This window comes from Acomys minous (genome assembly GCF_964271855.1).
Source record: "Acomys minous genome assembly, chromosome: 1".
NCBI classification, from domain to species: domain Eukaryota; kingdom Metazoa; phylum Chordata; class Mammalia; order Rodentia; family Muridae; genus Acomys; species Acomys minous.
In genome coordinates this window covers 63,949,113-63,966,241 of record NC_140483.1, presented here as the reverse complement: position 1 = coordinate 63,966,241, position 17,129 = coordinate 63,949,113, and the positions used below count along the sequence as shown (strand labels likewise).

Sequence of the window (17,129 nt, the reverse complement as noted above, 5' to 3'; positions counted from 1 at the left end):
TAAGACCAGAGGACTTAATTCCCTTTCTCTCAAGTTCCTGGACAGGCAAACAAAAAGCCTGTGGTTGGCAGGTGTAATATACACCATACTCAGAAGCTGTCATGTGCTATGAGCTCGCTGAGAACTTTCTGTCCTGAGTGTTCTCATCTTATTCCCTCATGGCCCATGATGCCAGCTGAGACCATCAGCCCAAATTTTCTGCCACTTTCCAGTCTTTAAGTGAAGGTCAAATCTGGGGTTAATCATGCCATACTAGTAAGGTCCACAACAATGTTCTCAGCTCTGTGACCTTCATCAGTTACAAACATAACTGTGATTGTGAGACACAGCGTGGCAGGCAGTGGTCATCTGCCTCCTTTCAGCACTGCTGATTCTATTAAGATCCTTAAGATAGTCACAAGGCCCATGATGGTGGCTCAGAAAGATGGCGGAAAGAGCTTCAAGTCTTGTAAAGTTATCAACAGTTCCTATCATTTACCTTTAGGTATATTATTTCACATTCTCTTTAGCAATTTTCTGTCCTTACCACAGGAATGACATGAGTGACTCCATCTCCACTGTCTATTACTGTACCCGTCAGCGTCCGCTCTCCTACTTGTCTTGAGGTCCAGGACGCAGCTAAGGCAAGAACAGCCTAAAAAGTAATAAGATAGACAAAAATAAACTATTAACAAACTAACAGGGATGCAAGTCTATAGAGTAACCTGTAATGACACTACACACTTTCTACAGGTCACTGAGAGAAGCTCCTGGGGCTCTTACTGCATCAGGACATTTAGTTCAGAGTTTAGTAGGAATACTCTTCCTGGTGCCACAAGCGACACAAGGGACACAAACACGTAACAAGTGCAGTACTACCTTGCCCAAACTTAAATATTACCTGGACTGCCACAAACTACCGAGGTATCCAATCACCAACATGAGCCAGCAAGTGCTACTCTTAAAAATTCGAAGTTCCTATATTCAATCTTCAGTCAGTACTGCATAACAAGTACCTAAACCAACAAGGGCACCACACCTCCAGACACTGTGGGTTAACCAGAAAACCAGTAACAGGCAATACCATTTTTCTGACCAAGAATCTCATCATGGCCAAAACAATTCTTTCTGGGAGGAAAAATAATAAAACAAAACAAAACTTTCTTTAAACTAAGGGTATCATTTTTTAAAAAGCTAATTTCTTACAATCAAAATATGAGCAGTAATGAAAAACAGATGATAGAACTATACCTAAAACGAACCAAAAAGAGGCATCCCCTTTTTTTAAACTCACAACAGCCTGAAGCGAGCAGTAAGCCACCCCATTTGGCTCACCACCTTATTTTAACAAAATAATCATGTCAATAACAATGGCTGCTTATCACCAAAAAATATTTTTAAAGGTTTTACAAAGATTTTCAAGTAATGCTAAAAGCCAAAAAAGAAGAAAAAAGGAAGCTGTTTGAGACTTCAGAAATCTATCACTTACTGCTAGAAACTGCCTGTGATCACTTTCTACAAGTCTTTTATGAACAATTAGGGTCCCGAACTAGGCTATGTATCTGTTAATGTATCGGGTTACAGCAATCTTACTGACTACTGCACATCAACAAAAACGAACAAGTATTAAATGAGTGGATGAACAGCATGGAGGAGGCCAGGCAACGTGCAGCACTAAGGCACCAGGACCTCTCAAGTCCAATGCCAGCCTGAGCTACACTGGAAGACCTATAGTCTCCAAGCATCAAACCAAAGAAAGCAGTCAGAAGTCAGACACGGGAGAAAATGCCTGCATTCCAGCACCAACGCAGGGAGATCACAACAACTTCAAGCTTGAATTACAAATTTAGACGCAATAGATTGATTGGATAGATAGAAGGATGGATATAAAGAGATTTTTAAAAAGTATGGGAGGAAGAGCGGGAAGCAAAGATACATACATATATTCAAGAATACAGAAAAATCGGAGGTATGGAGGTCAGAGGACAACTTGCAGAGTTGGCTTTCTCCTTCCACCATGTGTGTCCTGGGTCTGAACCCTGGTCATTAGGCTTCAGCAGCAATCACCTTTACTCACTAAGCCATTCTGCCAGCCCCATTAACTTACTTCCTTTGGCACTTTTATCTTCCTGTCTATAAATATTATCTCTCTTTCCTGTTTCTAAATTATCAACTCAGGAGAATATGGTATGATTTGCATTATGATAAAGTTTTTGGAAAAAGAAATCTGCATGGTTTAGGAGTAAATTAAGCCTCAACAAAATGTAAAAGTAAAGCTTAAAATAGCAAAAGTCACATACCTGCACAGCAATGTACAAGCCTGGAACATTGAAGGACTCAAACATTATTTCAGCAGTATATTCCCTGTTTTCTGGAGTATTCAGTGGAGGTTCAGTCTATTGAATTAAAGAATATTTTAAAATAGAGAGTGTGAGATCACCTGGAACTTTATGGCAATTTCTAAAGAATTTAGAAAGAAAAGAATTTATAAAGTAACTTAAAAGGCACTACATTTATAGGGAGAAAGACACAAAGACTGTAGGGAAACTAGAGAATTAAAGCAGGTATACACATACATAGAAACAGTATGTTCTCAGTATCCATATGTTCTTTCTGCTTTTGCTCTTTTTGTTTTGTTTTCTTCCTGTTTGTTTTGTTCTGTGCTGGCTTGTTTTAATTTTATCTTATTTTATTTTTTTAGATGCCTGTTTGTATTCTAACTAAATAGAAAAGAAAGGATATGGATTTGGGTGGGAAAGTTAGGAAGACTTGTGAGGCACTGGGGGAGGGGAAGTGTAATCATAACATATTTAGTATAACTGAAAATTTTATTTTCAATTATACGAGTCACCAGGAAAATGCAAATTAAAACCAAAACAAGTCTGTACACCCTCCATAATGACTAAAGTTAGAAAGAATAACATACTCAACACAGGCTAGAATGCAGGAGCAATCTGATTACAATGATAGATGAAGAGGTGCCCCAGCCAGAGTTATAAGCCAGTAAAAGATGCACTGGCCCTGCAGCAAAGCAAGTCCACAAAAAGAGACAAGACTAAGTGTAGAGAGACAAGAATATTCAGAGTCAAAACCATTAAACTTCATGATACAAGTTTTATTGTAGCACATCTTGTATGAGTTCATTTATGTAAAACCCAAATAGGCAAAAGTAATCTCACTTGTTAAAAAAAATTAAAATAGAGTGAAACAGTAGCTGTCTCTAGGGAAGGAAAAGCATAAATTAGCCAAAAAGGGTATTGATAATATGCTACTTATGTTACTTACACAACTATCAAAACTAAAGGTGGTTCAATTATCTGTTTCTGAATACCATTTTAGAGGGGCACATCTATAGTCATTCACTGCATTAAATATGCTCCGTGGGGCTGGAGAGATGGCTCAGTGGTTAAGAGTGCCACCTGCTCTTCCAAAGGTCCTGATTCAATTCCCAGCAACCACATGGTGGCTCACAACCACCTATAATGTGATCTGATGCCCTCTTCTGGCCTACATGCAGGCAGAACACTGTATACATAATAATAAATCTTTAAAAAAAAAAAAAAGTATAGTCTGTGGCTATTTTCACTCTACAGTAGGGCTGAATAGGAATAGCTGTGACAGAACCCATTAAGCTCCCATTTGGTTTCTTCAGTATCCCTTTCTTCCTTCCTTCCTTTCTTTCTTTCTTTCCTTCTTTCTTTCTTTCTTTCCTATCCATCCATCCATCCATCCATCCATCCATCCATCCACCCATCCACTCACCCACCTAGCTATAGCTATCTGGTCCTTTTTCTTTTGCCAATCCTGGCCAAACTTCATAGAATGATTCAGATTTGTGGTTTGCTTGTTTGTTTGTTTGTTTTTCAAGACAGGATTTCTCTGTGTAGCCTTGGCTGTCCTGGACTTCCACTGTACACCAGTCTGGCCTCGAACTCAAGGAAATCCACATGACTCTGTCTCCCAAATGCTAGGAGTAAAGGTGTGCACCACTGCATTTGGCTAGATTTGTGATTTTTTTTTTAAATAAGCAAAATAAACTGTTTGATGATTCTCATCTGTATTAGCTCATTTTGATGTGATTCCACATCAAAATAGATTAATGGATAGATAAACAAATGAGTATCAAAGCAACTGTGCTACATAATTATATTGAAATGTTAGGCTGTAGGTATGTGACCATAGTAAGGTTCTTTTAATTTTACTGTCCAGCTACAAAGCACCATAATGAAACCTGAATACTGAATTAGCAACACTTATGTTCAAGTAAAAGACAAGACACAAAAGATAGCCATTTCGTATTGTAAGATAAAAGGGGAAAAAAAGGAAACGTTCATTTATTCTACTAGGAAGTTAGCAGTATTTATCAAACAGTTTTTAAAAACAAATAAGAAAGGCTGCTTCCCACAAAGCTGCTCTATCTCACCAAGCACAGGCCCAGAAGCAATGGAGCCAAACAACTGTGGATGCAAGCCTCAGAAACTGTGAGCTCAAACAAAACTTTCTTCCCTTACATTATCTTGTTAGTGACAAAATAAAACTAACACAATTATTTATGGGTTATAACATAATGATTGCATATAATTATCAAAACCATTTACGTAATTGCACTTTAGAGCTGGGCCACATTGCTACTCTACATATAGCAGATGGAGTTAAGGATGACATAGTTTTATACAACAAAATCTTTCAGACATGACAACTTAATAAATGATAAAGTATGCTTACTAATGGTATCAGAGACCATTAAGATATTCTTCAAAAATTTCCTAGTAGGCTAGGCATTGGAGTACATGCCTGCTAACCCAGCCTTTGGGAAGGTAAGGTAGAATGGTCCTGGGTTCAAAGCTACCCTGCGCTTACGAACTCATCTCAAAAAAGAGTCCCCAATAAATCATAGTGTGTACTTACCAAAAGAAAGTAATGGTCTTCAGGTTCTGCTCTTAAATATTTAAAAATCACTTGCTCCATAAACCTTTCCATTAAGTCCCAATCTTCAACTATACCATGGCGAATTGGCCACTATTAAAACAAAATTCACAAGTTAAGTCTTATTAATGTCAAAAAACAGAACTATAAATACAAAACCAGACACTATTTATTCACTCACTAGTACATATTAGAAAACAAATGTCACTCTTTAGGTATGTTGCTACCACAACCTTAGGCTATAAATGCTTAAGGAGAAATATACATACTTAAGTGAAGTAATTTTTACAATGTACATTCAGGTGGTTGAAAACATAAGATAAATGTGTCAAAATGTTAAACTTTATCCTAATTTCCTTTTATCTGTCCTATCTCTAACATATAACACACACTTGGCAGCACACACTCACTGCTCTGGCTACTAAGGAAGCTGAAACAGAAGGGCAGAGTACTCTGCATAACAGTAAGATGTCACCTCAAAATAGCAGTGGTAGCAAGTAAGTAAATAAAACATTGTTAGACAACTAAAATAATAACTATGCATATAGGATTTACTATAGAAGGCTACATAGGTTTCTGTTAAAGCAGGCAATCCTAGGTTATTGGAAAATCCACGAGCATGTCTGCAAAGTTTAAAATTCACAAAGATGCACAGGTTACACACCACACCATGTGCTAGCCTACAGGTAACTTTCAACATCAGAGTATGCTGCACTCCTTCATGACAATGCTTCTTTGAAAAACTGGGTTGCCAGTTGTCACTATGATATAAACCAAATACCTTACAAAACAAAATCCACTTTTAAAGCAAAAAAAAAAAGTAGCAATGTCTAATCAGTCTACTGTGAACAGCTGAAGCATACCAACAGGAACTACTAACCATGAAGGAAAAATACTTTCCTTTCAACTTAAGTTGCCTTTTTCCTGTGGCTATGATGGCGCTTGAACCTTGCTAGCCACTTAATAAACAACTGTCATATACATTCTTTTTCAAAATCTAGGTGCCAGTGCAATATAAAAGGCACCAAGAAAGCTCCTGAATCTCTGGACAGGTTACCTGTCACACACTCAATACCTAAGAAGCAACGAATGGATAGCCCAGTGCTGTCCTGAGCACTCTCGGCCACAATACGTCCTAAGGCATGTTATTGTTTTTGCAAAAGAGCATCCCCTTGTCTAGGCCATCCTCACTAGCCACTCTGCTCATCTAACACTCCACAGTGCCGACCCTTCAATGTTCTGACCATCCAATCTCACCTGTCTTCCCTGATCTCAAGAAGGATTGAATCTCCTTCAGCAAATCTGTAAACTTCTGCTATGATGTTGGTAATACTCCCTGTAATTATGAATGTATGGCTAGCTCTGTGTGTTATGTATACATGAGCACAGGTGTCTGAGAGCTCAGAAGAGGGAGTCTTATCCTCTGGAGCTAGAGTGAAAGGCGGTTGTGAGCAGAGGGCCCTATGAAAGAATCGTATGGACTCGTAACCTCTGACCCATCTCTCTAGGTCCATTCTTATCAAATCTGTCATCTAGAATGCATTCCTCCAGCTTTCTCTGAGACCTGGTTATGTACCTCTCTTTCAGTTTTCTAAGCAGAATTTATCATTAAATGTCTCCTCCATCTTACTTTTGCAACTTATCCTTTCATCTCTCCCTCCCTCTCAGTCACAGCCTGACCTCATTAAACAGTAACCCCAGTTACACCTTCCTGATCGACCGCTCACAGAGCTACATTCATCCAGCTCCTCTCTACTTCCACGACAGAATCTCAGCAGACAGCTTATTTGATAGCACATGTTGTTTATCTCTGCTCCTCTCAACTCAGGCCTCTCTCCTCCTATAGAACCCCCATGCCGCAGCATTCACTTCCCAAAGTAACGGATGCCCTTCTTATCTCTGTCTTTATCCATCCTGCTTCTGAGCGCCAAAGCCTGCACACGGGACGGTGTGGCAACAGGAGTGCTGCCTCACGGGTACTTCCAGTAAATTACATTCAAAGTTAAACTTTTGAGCTGGGTGGTAGTGCACGCCGGTAATCCCAGAACTAAGGGAAGCAGAGGCAGGCAGATCTCTTTGAGTTCAAGGCTAGCCTGTAAGTCTAGGACAGCCAAAGCTACACAAAGAAACTCTGTCTCAAAAACTCAAAAACAACAATTGCAACAAACCAAACAAACAAAACAACTGCAACAAAATTAATATTCTCCTCCATACACCACCCCTTTAATATCTTTTATTTCAGAAGTAACTAGGAATAATACCCTTACCTTCTTATCTAGTTGCAAACAGAACCTAATCATTCCTTGTTAATCCTTAAATAACCACTTTGTTATTCTTCTCAAAAGAAAAAAGAAAAAAAATACCTTTAACATACTCAAGACTTGGATTTCTATGCCAATAAAAAAAATAAACAAGAAATGGTGGATCATGACAAATGATACAATAAAGATGTAATCAAGATGGAAAATTTTAGTAGATATCTGATTTTTTCCCATAAGTAAATGGCAAGGAAAAGAATGAAATATATATACAGAATAAGAAGTTATGGGGCAAAAAAACTCATGAGATCTACCTACTGAATCCAGTGGAAATTTCTTATTTTAACCATGATCAAAACATTATTAACCGATTAGGAAACACTCAGAGAAATTTAAACTCTTACTAAAACCATGAGATGCTGTTAACAGGTAAATACTTTTAAGTGACTAACTAGAAAATAACTGGGCAATGGAATAGCAAAGTAGGATTAATTACAAGTTTGTAATTGCCAAAGCTGAGTAAAAGGCATATATGGGCATCAATACATTTTTCCTCTGTTTTTACTGATTTGTTTTGTTGTTCTGAGGCAAAGTCTCACTATGCAGCTCTGACTTGCTATGTAGACCAGGCTGACTTCAAACTCACAAAGATTCATCCACCTGCCTCTGCCTCCCAACAGCTGGGATTAAAGGTGTATGCCACACCCAGCCCTTTACTTTTAGCTATAAATTTTTTCAAAATATTTTAAGGTGCACATGTGAACACCACACACACACACACACACACACACACACACACACACACACACACACCCCTTTCAACTCTCTTCTTCCCTACTACCCTTACCTTAGTCAATCAGTTCTCAACCTGTGAGTTGTGACCCCCTTTGGTAGTTGCATATCAGATATCCTGCATATCAGGTATTTACATTAAGATTCATAACTATATGAAAATAAAATTACAGTTATGAAGAAGCAACAAAATAATTTTATGGTTGGGGGTCACCACAACATGAGCAATTGTACTAACAGGTCTCAGCATTAGGAAAGTTAAGAACTACTGCCTTAGTCCAAGTCACAAACATCCCTTGCCATCCAAATCTCTGAATCATACATGCCTCTGTCAAATAATTCCTCTTTACTATTTGAGCACTACAACAATTTCTTTATACCCATTCTCTAATCAAGGTCTATAATAATCAATACGTATTAATAGCTGCATTACATAGATAAACAACTAAATTACAGAAAGTTAAGCCACTGAATGATACCACAAAACTAAAAAAGAAACACAGCCAAAATTCACGTTTCAACAGGCAGTCTTAGTAACACTGTTCATCCAAGATATCCATGAATGTTGGCCATAGGTAGAACTGGCTCCCATGAAGCCCTGGACTTCAGGCATATGAGCTATGCTGTTCTCTGTCTCCCTCATAAGCCTTTTTATGTACTGGCCACTCTGCCTAGGGACTCTCTCCACATCTCACCTCCTATTTTATTCTTCAAGACTTGAATCAATAACTTATCCCTCAGGGACCTCTAAATCCCCATCTAGGCTAGTGACCCCTGTGGCACACACGCAAAACATCCTACCCTGTTTTCTTCTCCTTTCACTGGGAGAGAAGTTGTTTTACTACTTTCTTTTCAGCACAAAGAAAAATTGCAGTTTTATTTTTACAAATGATGAGGGTAAGTACACATTTAAAACTACAAAGGAAGAAAAGCACAAAGGAGGAAATGAATGGTTGAGAGTGTTTATTTTCCAAGAAGGCTAGCACAGTGGCTGTGAACGGAGATACAGGAAGACCTTCTGTATTAGGAGATTTGCTCTTAGCTGGTACACTCAGCCACATAAATTCTTTAAGCTACACAATGAAGACCACCAGCTTTACTGCGTAAGTCCTATTTCAGTGAAGGGAAAGACACAAAGGGCAGGAAGAAAAGAAAAGCATTTCCACATGACTTAGAAGAAAAGAATGTCTGAATAAAAGAAGGAAATCTCTCTAGATGTAGCAATGTGGAGATGAGAGGAAAATCAGTCCCTACTGAGGGCCCTGAGAGGCAATGGGCATGGAAAAGGAAGTCCATTCACTTCAATGTATTAAAGCCACAGGGGGAAGAGAAATGTCAGTGGTTAGGAAGATGAAAGCAGAGCCACGTGTGATGGTGCACACCTTTAATGCTAGCACTGAGGAGGCAGAAGCAGGCAAATCTCACTTAAAGGCCAGCCTGGTGTCCATAGCCAGCTCCAGGCAAAACCCTGTCTCAAAAGTTTTAAAGCAAAACCAGAAAGCTGATTCAAGAGAGAATCAAGGCCACCAGGGAGAGAAGGAGCACAACAGTGCCTGGACACTCGTGGAGACGTACCTTTGTTGCGTATGTGGGCTTTTCTATTGCTTCATCCCCAATGAAGAAGTCTAGGTCATCCACACCTTTCATCACCCTCCTCTGGGCTTGATCACCTACTTTTGCGGATTCTTTAATGGCAATACCTTTGAAATAAGTTAATTAGACATTTTTAAATTTTCATCTCTTCAAATTAAACAAACTTTAAACATGTCCTTGTAAAGTGTTATTAAGTATGATCTAGAATACTTAAACAGTCAAACTAATGAATAAAAACGTAAGAAACCAGTAACAAAATTCATTTTATACAATGATGCCTCAGCTTCCGCTCAGGTACAGGCCTCAAGTACAAAGCCCCAAAAAAAGGTACTACTAAAAGATTGTTTCAGCTATGTTTCCAAAAACTATTAACTCTTTTTTGATTCTAATATATGTATGTATGTGTATTAGTAGGGTTTCATACATGTCATATGTATACTTCCACTGAGCTATAGACTCAGCCCTTTTAAATTTTTTACTTTTGAGACACAACTCACTAAGTTACTCAGATAATCTTGAACTTGGAATCTGCCTGCCTCAGCTTCCCAAGTAATATAGGAAATGCAGGCTTTGCCACCAATCCTTAGCTTCACTGAATAAAAATATGATCCTGGAATGCTAGAATTATGGTTCAGAGGTTAAAATTGCTTGTTTCATAAGTCTCGTGATCAAAGTTCAATCCCCAGAACCATCATGATAGAAAAAAACTAACTTATTAGAAAGTCATTCTCACCTCTATACATACATTATGATAACTCTGCAACCATACTCACATATACACACACACAAAAATAAAATTACAATCTTATTAAGTCAATATAAAACTTAAAGGACAATCAAAAAAAATAATGTAAATGACACAAACCAGAAAAAGAAGAAAATCTGAAAGAACAACTTTTTAAAACAAGCTTTCTTTATATCTCTTATTTTTATCCAACAGAGATCTGTTAAATTTCAATCCCACATACAAAAAGACATCTCAATTAATTTAAAGAAACTCACAGTAATCCCTTAAAATAATTTCAGAATTTTGTGACTATTCCCATAGGTAAAATTTATTATGTACTTTTAGGAGCTAGAGAGATGGCTTAGTGATTAGGAGTGTTTATAGTTTACCCAGACAACCCACATTTAGTTCTCAGCACACTGGATAATTCACAACTGCCATAACTCCAGCTTTAAGGGACTGAATGCTCTCCTGCATCCATCCATCCATCCATCCATCTCTCTCTCTCTCTCTCTCTCTCTCTCTCTCTCTCTCTCTCTCTCACACACACACACACACACACACACACACACACACACACACACACGGCAGACACTCACATATACACATGAATAAAAATAACATATTGTTTTAAAAATGCTATGTAGTCTTTAACTAGATTTTAATTCTCTGAATCCAAGTTAAGCATCGTCATTAAATATAATTACGCAAATAGCCTTAAGTTAATGGAAATCAAAAGCACAAAAGTAATGTTGAGGCCAGTTGTGGTGGTGCAAGTCTTTAATCCCAGCACTTGGGAGGCAGAGGCAGGTAGATGGACCTCTGTGAGTTCGAGGGCAGCCTGGTCTACAAAGACAGTTCCAGGACAGCCCGGGCTACACAGAGAAACCCCGACTCAAAAAACCAAACCAAACCCAGCCAACAACAACAAAAAGTAATGCTGAGGACAAGATATACCTTTACTAATGAAAATACCTCTAACAATCTTTATCTACTAAAACTGTTACACTCAGAAGAAGGTTAACAAAATCAGGAAAAACAAAAGTTCCCAAAGACAGTGTTACAAGCACAGTATGCTAATAGGAGGATATCAGAAAAACAGTGAGGCTTCTGAGTCAAGGGCCACTGGCTCTTTATCGTGACATACTGGAACTGCATAGGATATCTGTCGTACAGAATAGTTCTTGCAAATAGTAATCACACCCTCCAGCCAAAGGATGGTCAGTTTAGCTGAATTACAGGGGCTGGGGTTGTGCTACTTAATACCAGTTACAGCCACACACAGGGAGAAGCAATATCCTCAAAGCAGGAAACAGTTTAATTACCAATTCACTTCGGGGTTTTGTTTTGTTTAGTTTAGTTTTGTTTTCCTTAAGGAGATACTTTAGCAGATTTGGTAAACAGCTGAAATGAATAGTTCAGAGATTTGGAAATAAGGCTCATTTACAACCAGGCAATTATGTTTGTAAATGCCTGATTCTGACATAATAGCATGCTTGATGACTTATTTTACTTTGATAATGAGAAAGACCTTTAAATCAGCTCATCCATGGATTAAAAGAAATACTTACATGATGGGATGATAAACTGTGGTTCTGTATTTCCAGCATATCCTAGTTTTGTATATCTGCAAAATAAAAATTTCATGAAATTTCACTCATCTTAGTATGTATTGTGATTTTTGTTAAAATGTGGTATATAAAAAATGTTGTATATATCATATAATATTCAAAAGTTTGTTTATTTAGCATCACTGCCTTGAAAACTATAAACAGCACTTTCCAGACAGGCGTGGTACACATCTTTAATCCCAGCACTCAGGAGGCAGAGGCAGGGGGATCTCTGTGACTTTGAGGCCAGCCTAGACTACAGAGTGAGTTCCAGGACAGCCAGGGCTACACAGAGAAACCCTGTCTCGAAAACTATCAAAACCACAAATATCTACAGTTCTGTTTCATTCTGCAGTACTATGGGCCAAACCATGCGGGCTCTGTGCATGCCAGGCAAGTGCTCTATGACTGAGCCATGAACTCAAATGCCATAGCTTTTTCAGAAAAGTACATCTATGTATGTATGAGTGCATGTATGTATGCACAGGTATGGAAGTCAGGGGATAACTTTTAAGAGTTGGTTCTCTCTTTCCATGTAGGTCCCAAGGGCTGAACTTAGGTCATGAGGGTTGACAGCAAGAGCCTTTCTAACTTTACTCATTTACTGAGTGTGAGCACAAGCCACAGCAAGCATGTGGGGGTCAGAGAATACCTTCAGAGATAAGCTCTCTCTCTTTCACCATGTGAATTCAGAGAGAGAACTTTCCAGGTAATCAGGTTTAGCAGCAAGCACCTGTACTCACTGAGCCATCTCACTAACCACTACCACTTCAAGCCACCGATACTACAGGACTATTACTATTACGTGTGAGAAACAACATGCAAGAAAATTGTCCCCTATACCTTGTTTGTAACAGCAAGGGACTGGCAATGCCCAAAGGAAAACTAGCGACATATACGTAGTTTACACCGAGATTATGCAGCTATAACAAGATTGAGGAAGCTTTGTCCTGACTGGAGCACTTTCAGATGTGCTGGGGTAGCTGATCACAGCAAGGTATAGAACAATGAGCAAAGTGTGCTGCATGTACATAAAAGTGAAATAAACACAAGCGAGAAGAATAAGAACATATGAGATACATTTGATATTCTAGACATAAAATATCTCCAAAAATTATGAGATGAGGGATTTTGGTTGCATCTACAGGAGCAAAGCAAGTACGATACAGAAATGAGATTTTAAAAAAGTATACGCCATTTACTATCACTTGAGTGTTTTACTATTCAAATGATTTTTAAGGTTTTGATTCAGTGTATTCATCTATACTATTAAATCAATAAAACTATTAAAAAATTAATTAAAAATTCTAATAAATTAGATATCATAATGGAGCTTTGATAACACGCTAAGAGCTACTTATAAGATAGATGGGCACACTGTCAACTACAAGTAAGCTTTAGAAAGCCAGTCAAAACAGTTTGTATTATTCCATATTCAAACTTAATAAATAGAAGTGGGGAACTTGCTGTGTTATCACTGGACCCTAATAATATCTGCAGAAAACTTTTCTTTTGGAATGTCAGCCCCAAAAGTAACCTCAATAATTGAATATTTCAAACAGATTCAAATGTTAAATAGTAGGATAAACACATGATATTGCTGTCAACTAAACCTTCAAACCTTTCCCACTGTCTATACTTTTAAAGCAAAACTTTGAGACAAATGTGATAATGTTCCTTTAATGTGATGCCTAACAACCCCCACCCCATCTACCTCTGCTCTGGTGCTGCTGACAGCTTCTGAAGAGCTGGGCTCATCTCATGCCAGAGCCTCTGTTATCCCTGCTCTGACCACATTTGGTAACTGCCCTCCAACCCTCAACACAACCGCTACAAGATTCAGGTAATGTATCAACTGCCTCTGGTTGAAATTTTCACAAGCTTTCCAGACAGCCAACTGCCTCTGTATTATTTAATAATTTCCAAGTCTTGGTCCCATCTGTAAAATGTTAACTGGGCTTTCTCAAGGATTAAATGAGGTAACATGGTAAAGTATTTACCACAGTCCCAGACACAGCACACACAAGAATTAGTCCCAACTCTATTTTCAACATTATCTTCTCCGCTCCGTCCATTCCTTACATCACCTTAAATCACACAGATATGTTAAGTTTTAAATTTACATAGTTATGACAAACTTATCTTTTATAAGCCAATTGAGACTCTTTCATTATAGTTTATATCTGATACCCTTTCAAATCAGAGTAGTATTTTATTCTTCCAACCCAAAGTTTCTTACTAATGTTAAATCGTTACATGTGGGGGGAGGGGAACCCCACAACACTCCCATATTAGCTGGAAGTGAACATTTCTAGACTGTACACAGGTCCGCCGCACAAGTGCTCACCTGCAATAAAAAGCACCACAAACTGACGTGAACAACATGTTCCTCCCATGAGATTCAGTGACACTAACCATAAGCTGTCAAAACTAAAACTACAACATCAAATTTTGAATTACAAGAGTCCAGGTTATCGTTGCACTAGTGCAATGGTTCTCACCCTTCCTAATGCTCTGACCTTTTCATACAATTTCTCATGTTGTGCTGACCCCACCAATAAATTATTGTTTTGCTGCTACTTTGTAGTTGCTATTTTGCTACTGCTATGACTCAAATGTCTGCTATGAAGGGTATCTGATATGCAACCCTGTGGGGGTTATGACCCACAGGTAGAGACCCACTGCACTAATGAAAGAAGAGGGCCACTGGCATACTTTGTCCTCTACTAGGCAAATAGAACGGAGTACATTATATGGAACCAAGGACTTGTCTATACAAGATAACCTCAAAGTGTATGAGCCAGAAACTCTCAAACAGGATGTCCTGCTTTCAAGTCTGGAACCCATACAAAGCAGAAGAGAATATCTACAAATCACAGCCTAACCCCAAAATCTTAAAATGATAATCGACTGCCTACAAGATAAGAGTACAAATTTGATTTGGTTTCTCTAAGATTAGTCAACTGTAAAATAGTTAATAAAGTCCCCACCAAGTTTAAACCAAAAAGTAGGCTACAGAAATGAATCAGCGTTTAGGAGCACAGGCTGTTCCTCCAGGGACCTGGGTTTGAGACCCAGCACCCATGCAGCACCTCCAAGGATCCCTAACTCTAGTACCAGGCAATCCGACTTCTTCACTGGGCCTCGGAGGGCACACATGTGGTATATAGACATACATGCAGGCAAGATATCCATAACATTCAAGATAAATGAATGCGTAAAAAGTTTTTAAAAACTCGATCAGATCCTCTGACTCGCTGAGCTGAGTAGCATGTAAGGTCAGCCACACATTCAGTCCATCTAAAGTCCTCGCATGAAAACCCAGAACTCAAAGTGTGTGAACCACCAGACAGACTGGCCACCAGCTTTGACTGTTATGATGAAGTAGGAAAGGATACTCTTGTATCTGATAACAAGGAAGACCACCAAAAAAACAACAACAACAACAACAACAACAACAAAAAAAACCATGAAAACTACACCAAGGACACATGGAAACAGGTTAGCTTTCCTTTTTCTTTTTCTTTTTGTTTTGTTTTTTAAGTATCCTATATAAAAACCACTGAAAGCACAATAACAGTGATAAAGAATCAGGCAACTTGAAAGCACATCAGCAGACAGCATCCATTCTAGAAGCAGGGGTAAGAAAAAGAAAGACTGAGGCTCGGCAGTGATGGCACACACTTTTAATCCCAGCACTTGGCAGGCAGAGACAGGGGGATCTCTATGAGCTTGAGGCCAGCCTGGTCTACAGGCAAGTTCCAGGACAGCCAGAGCTATAGAGAAAAACCCTGTTTTGAGGGGGGAAATGTCGACACAGGTGCCAATTGGAGGTTAACAACAGTGACTGCTCTTCCGAAGGTCCTGAGTTCAATTCCCAGCAAACACATGGTAGCCCACAACCATCTATAATGTGATCTGATGCCCTCTTCTGACCCACAGGTGTACATGCAGGCAGAGCACTGTATACATAGTAAGAATCTTAAAAACATGCAGGCAGAGCACTGTATAAATAATAAGTATCTTTAAAAAAAAAAAGCTGGGCATGGTGGTGCACGCCTGTAGTCCCAGCAGAGGCAGAGTCAGGTGGATCTCTGTAGCTCAAGGCTACACAGAGAAACCCTGTCTTGGGGGGCGGGGGGGAAGAAAGACTGGGACTAGGGAGACAATACCAAAAAGTGATACATTTACAGGAACAGTTGAGAACTTTCCCCATTTAGTTACATGCTTGAGAAATCTCAAACATTTAAAGACCAAGAAAACTACACTTAAATACATCACAGTCAAATTACTGAAGATAGAAGATAAAGACTCATTGAATACAAGAGTAGTATTTAAAGAAACAAAGAGTGGCACTTGGGACTGGGAGGTGAAAGGACTAGAAAACTGATGGAAGAACACAAACTTTCCATTACAAGAATAACTACCACAGACCTAAGGACAGCACAGTAACTACAGCTAATAATAATGTACTGTATATTCCAAATTGTTTTAAGCGTACCACACATAAAAATAGAATGTGACTATGCGCTAAGAAATGGACTGTTACTCTGTGGGAATCATTGCATATGGTGTTCTTACAGAATCAGGTTCTACACTATATAACAAAAATAAATAAATAAAAAAGAAGAAATCATTCTTTTGGAACACATTTAATTTTGATGACTGGCCAACAAAATTTGTAACATCCTGATGCTCTGTCACTACTCACTCACTTAATAATTGTTTGTGTACTTCCAGAAACTATAAAAGGCTAAAATAAATATGTGTTAGCAGGCAGTAATCCAGTATGGGTATCTACTAAATTAGTCATTGTATATCGCTAAAAGAGACCCACTTACACAAAAGCATTTTTAAGTAGTAAAGTTGGTATCCTTACACTGTAAAACACATTAGTATCCCTTCCACTAAATATTATGGTACCTTCTGCAAATTCCAATGTTTACTTATTAAAACTATGTGGTTGGCTGAGTTCTTTTACTTAATACTGTAGTTTGCACTTGTTTTTGTTTTTAAAAGCATCTCACAACAAATAAGATATCTGAAGATACCAACAGATTATAAATATGAAACCACCCTTCAGGAAGATGAATCACACTTTAAAATGAGCAGGATGAAAAACTGTGATAAAAGCCAAAGAACAAGAAACATACTATGACTCTGAACACAGTGGATGGCTCTGCAGTGTACAAAATAAAGAAGGGCAGGGCACGAGTGGTAGTGTGGGCCTGTTACCGCAGCTCC

The 17,129-nt window shown here is 38.5% G+C and overlaps 1 protein-coding gene across 2 annotated transcripts in view; it reads right to left on the bottom strand.

Moving 5' to 3' along the window:
- The window catches only part of ACTR3 (actin related protein 3), a 44,227-nt gene that overhangs the window by 14,975 nt on the left and 12,123 nt on the right, over positions 1-17,129 (bottom strand). For both annotated transcript variants that reach the window (XM_084793042.1, XM_084793041.1), the window contains 5 exons: positions 11,847-11,902; positions 9,531-9,655; positions 4,888-4,998; positions 2,280-2,375; positions 527-634 (listed from right to left, as the gene is read on the bottom strand). In XM_084793042.1, coding sequence (XP_084649168.1) covers positions 527-634; positions 2,280-2,375; positions 4,888-4,998; positions 9,531-9,655; positions 11,847-11,902 — 496 coding nt within the window. The remainder of the gene's footprint in view (positions 1-526; positions 635-2,279; positions 2,376-4,887; positions 4,999-9,530; positions 9,656-11,846; positions 11,903-17,129) is intronic.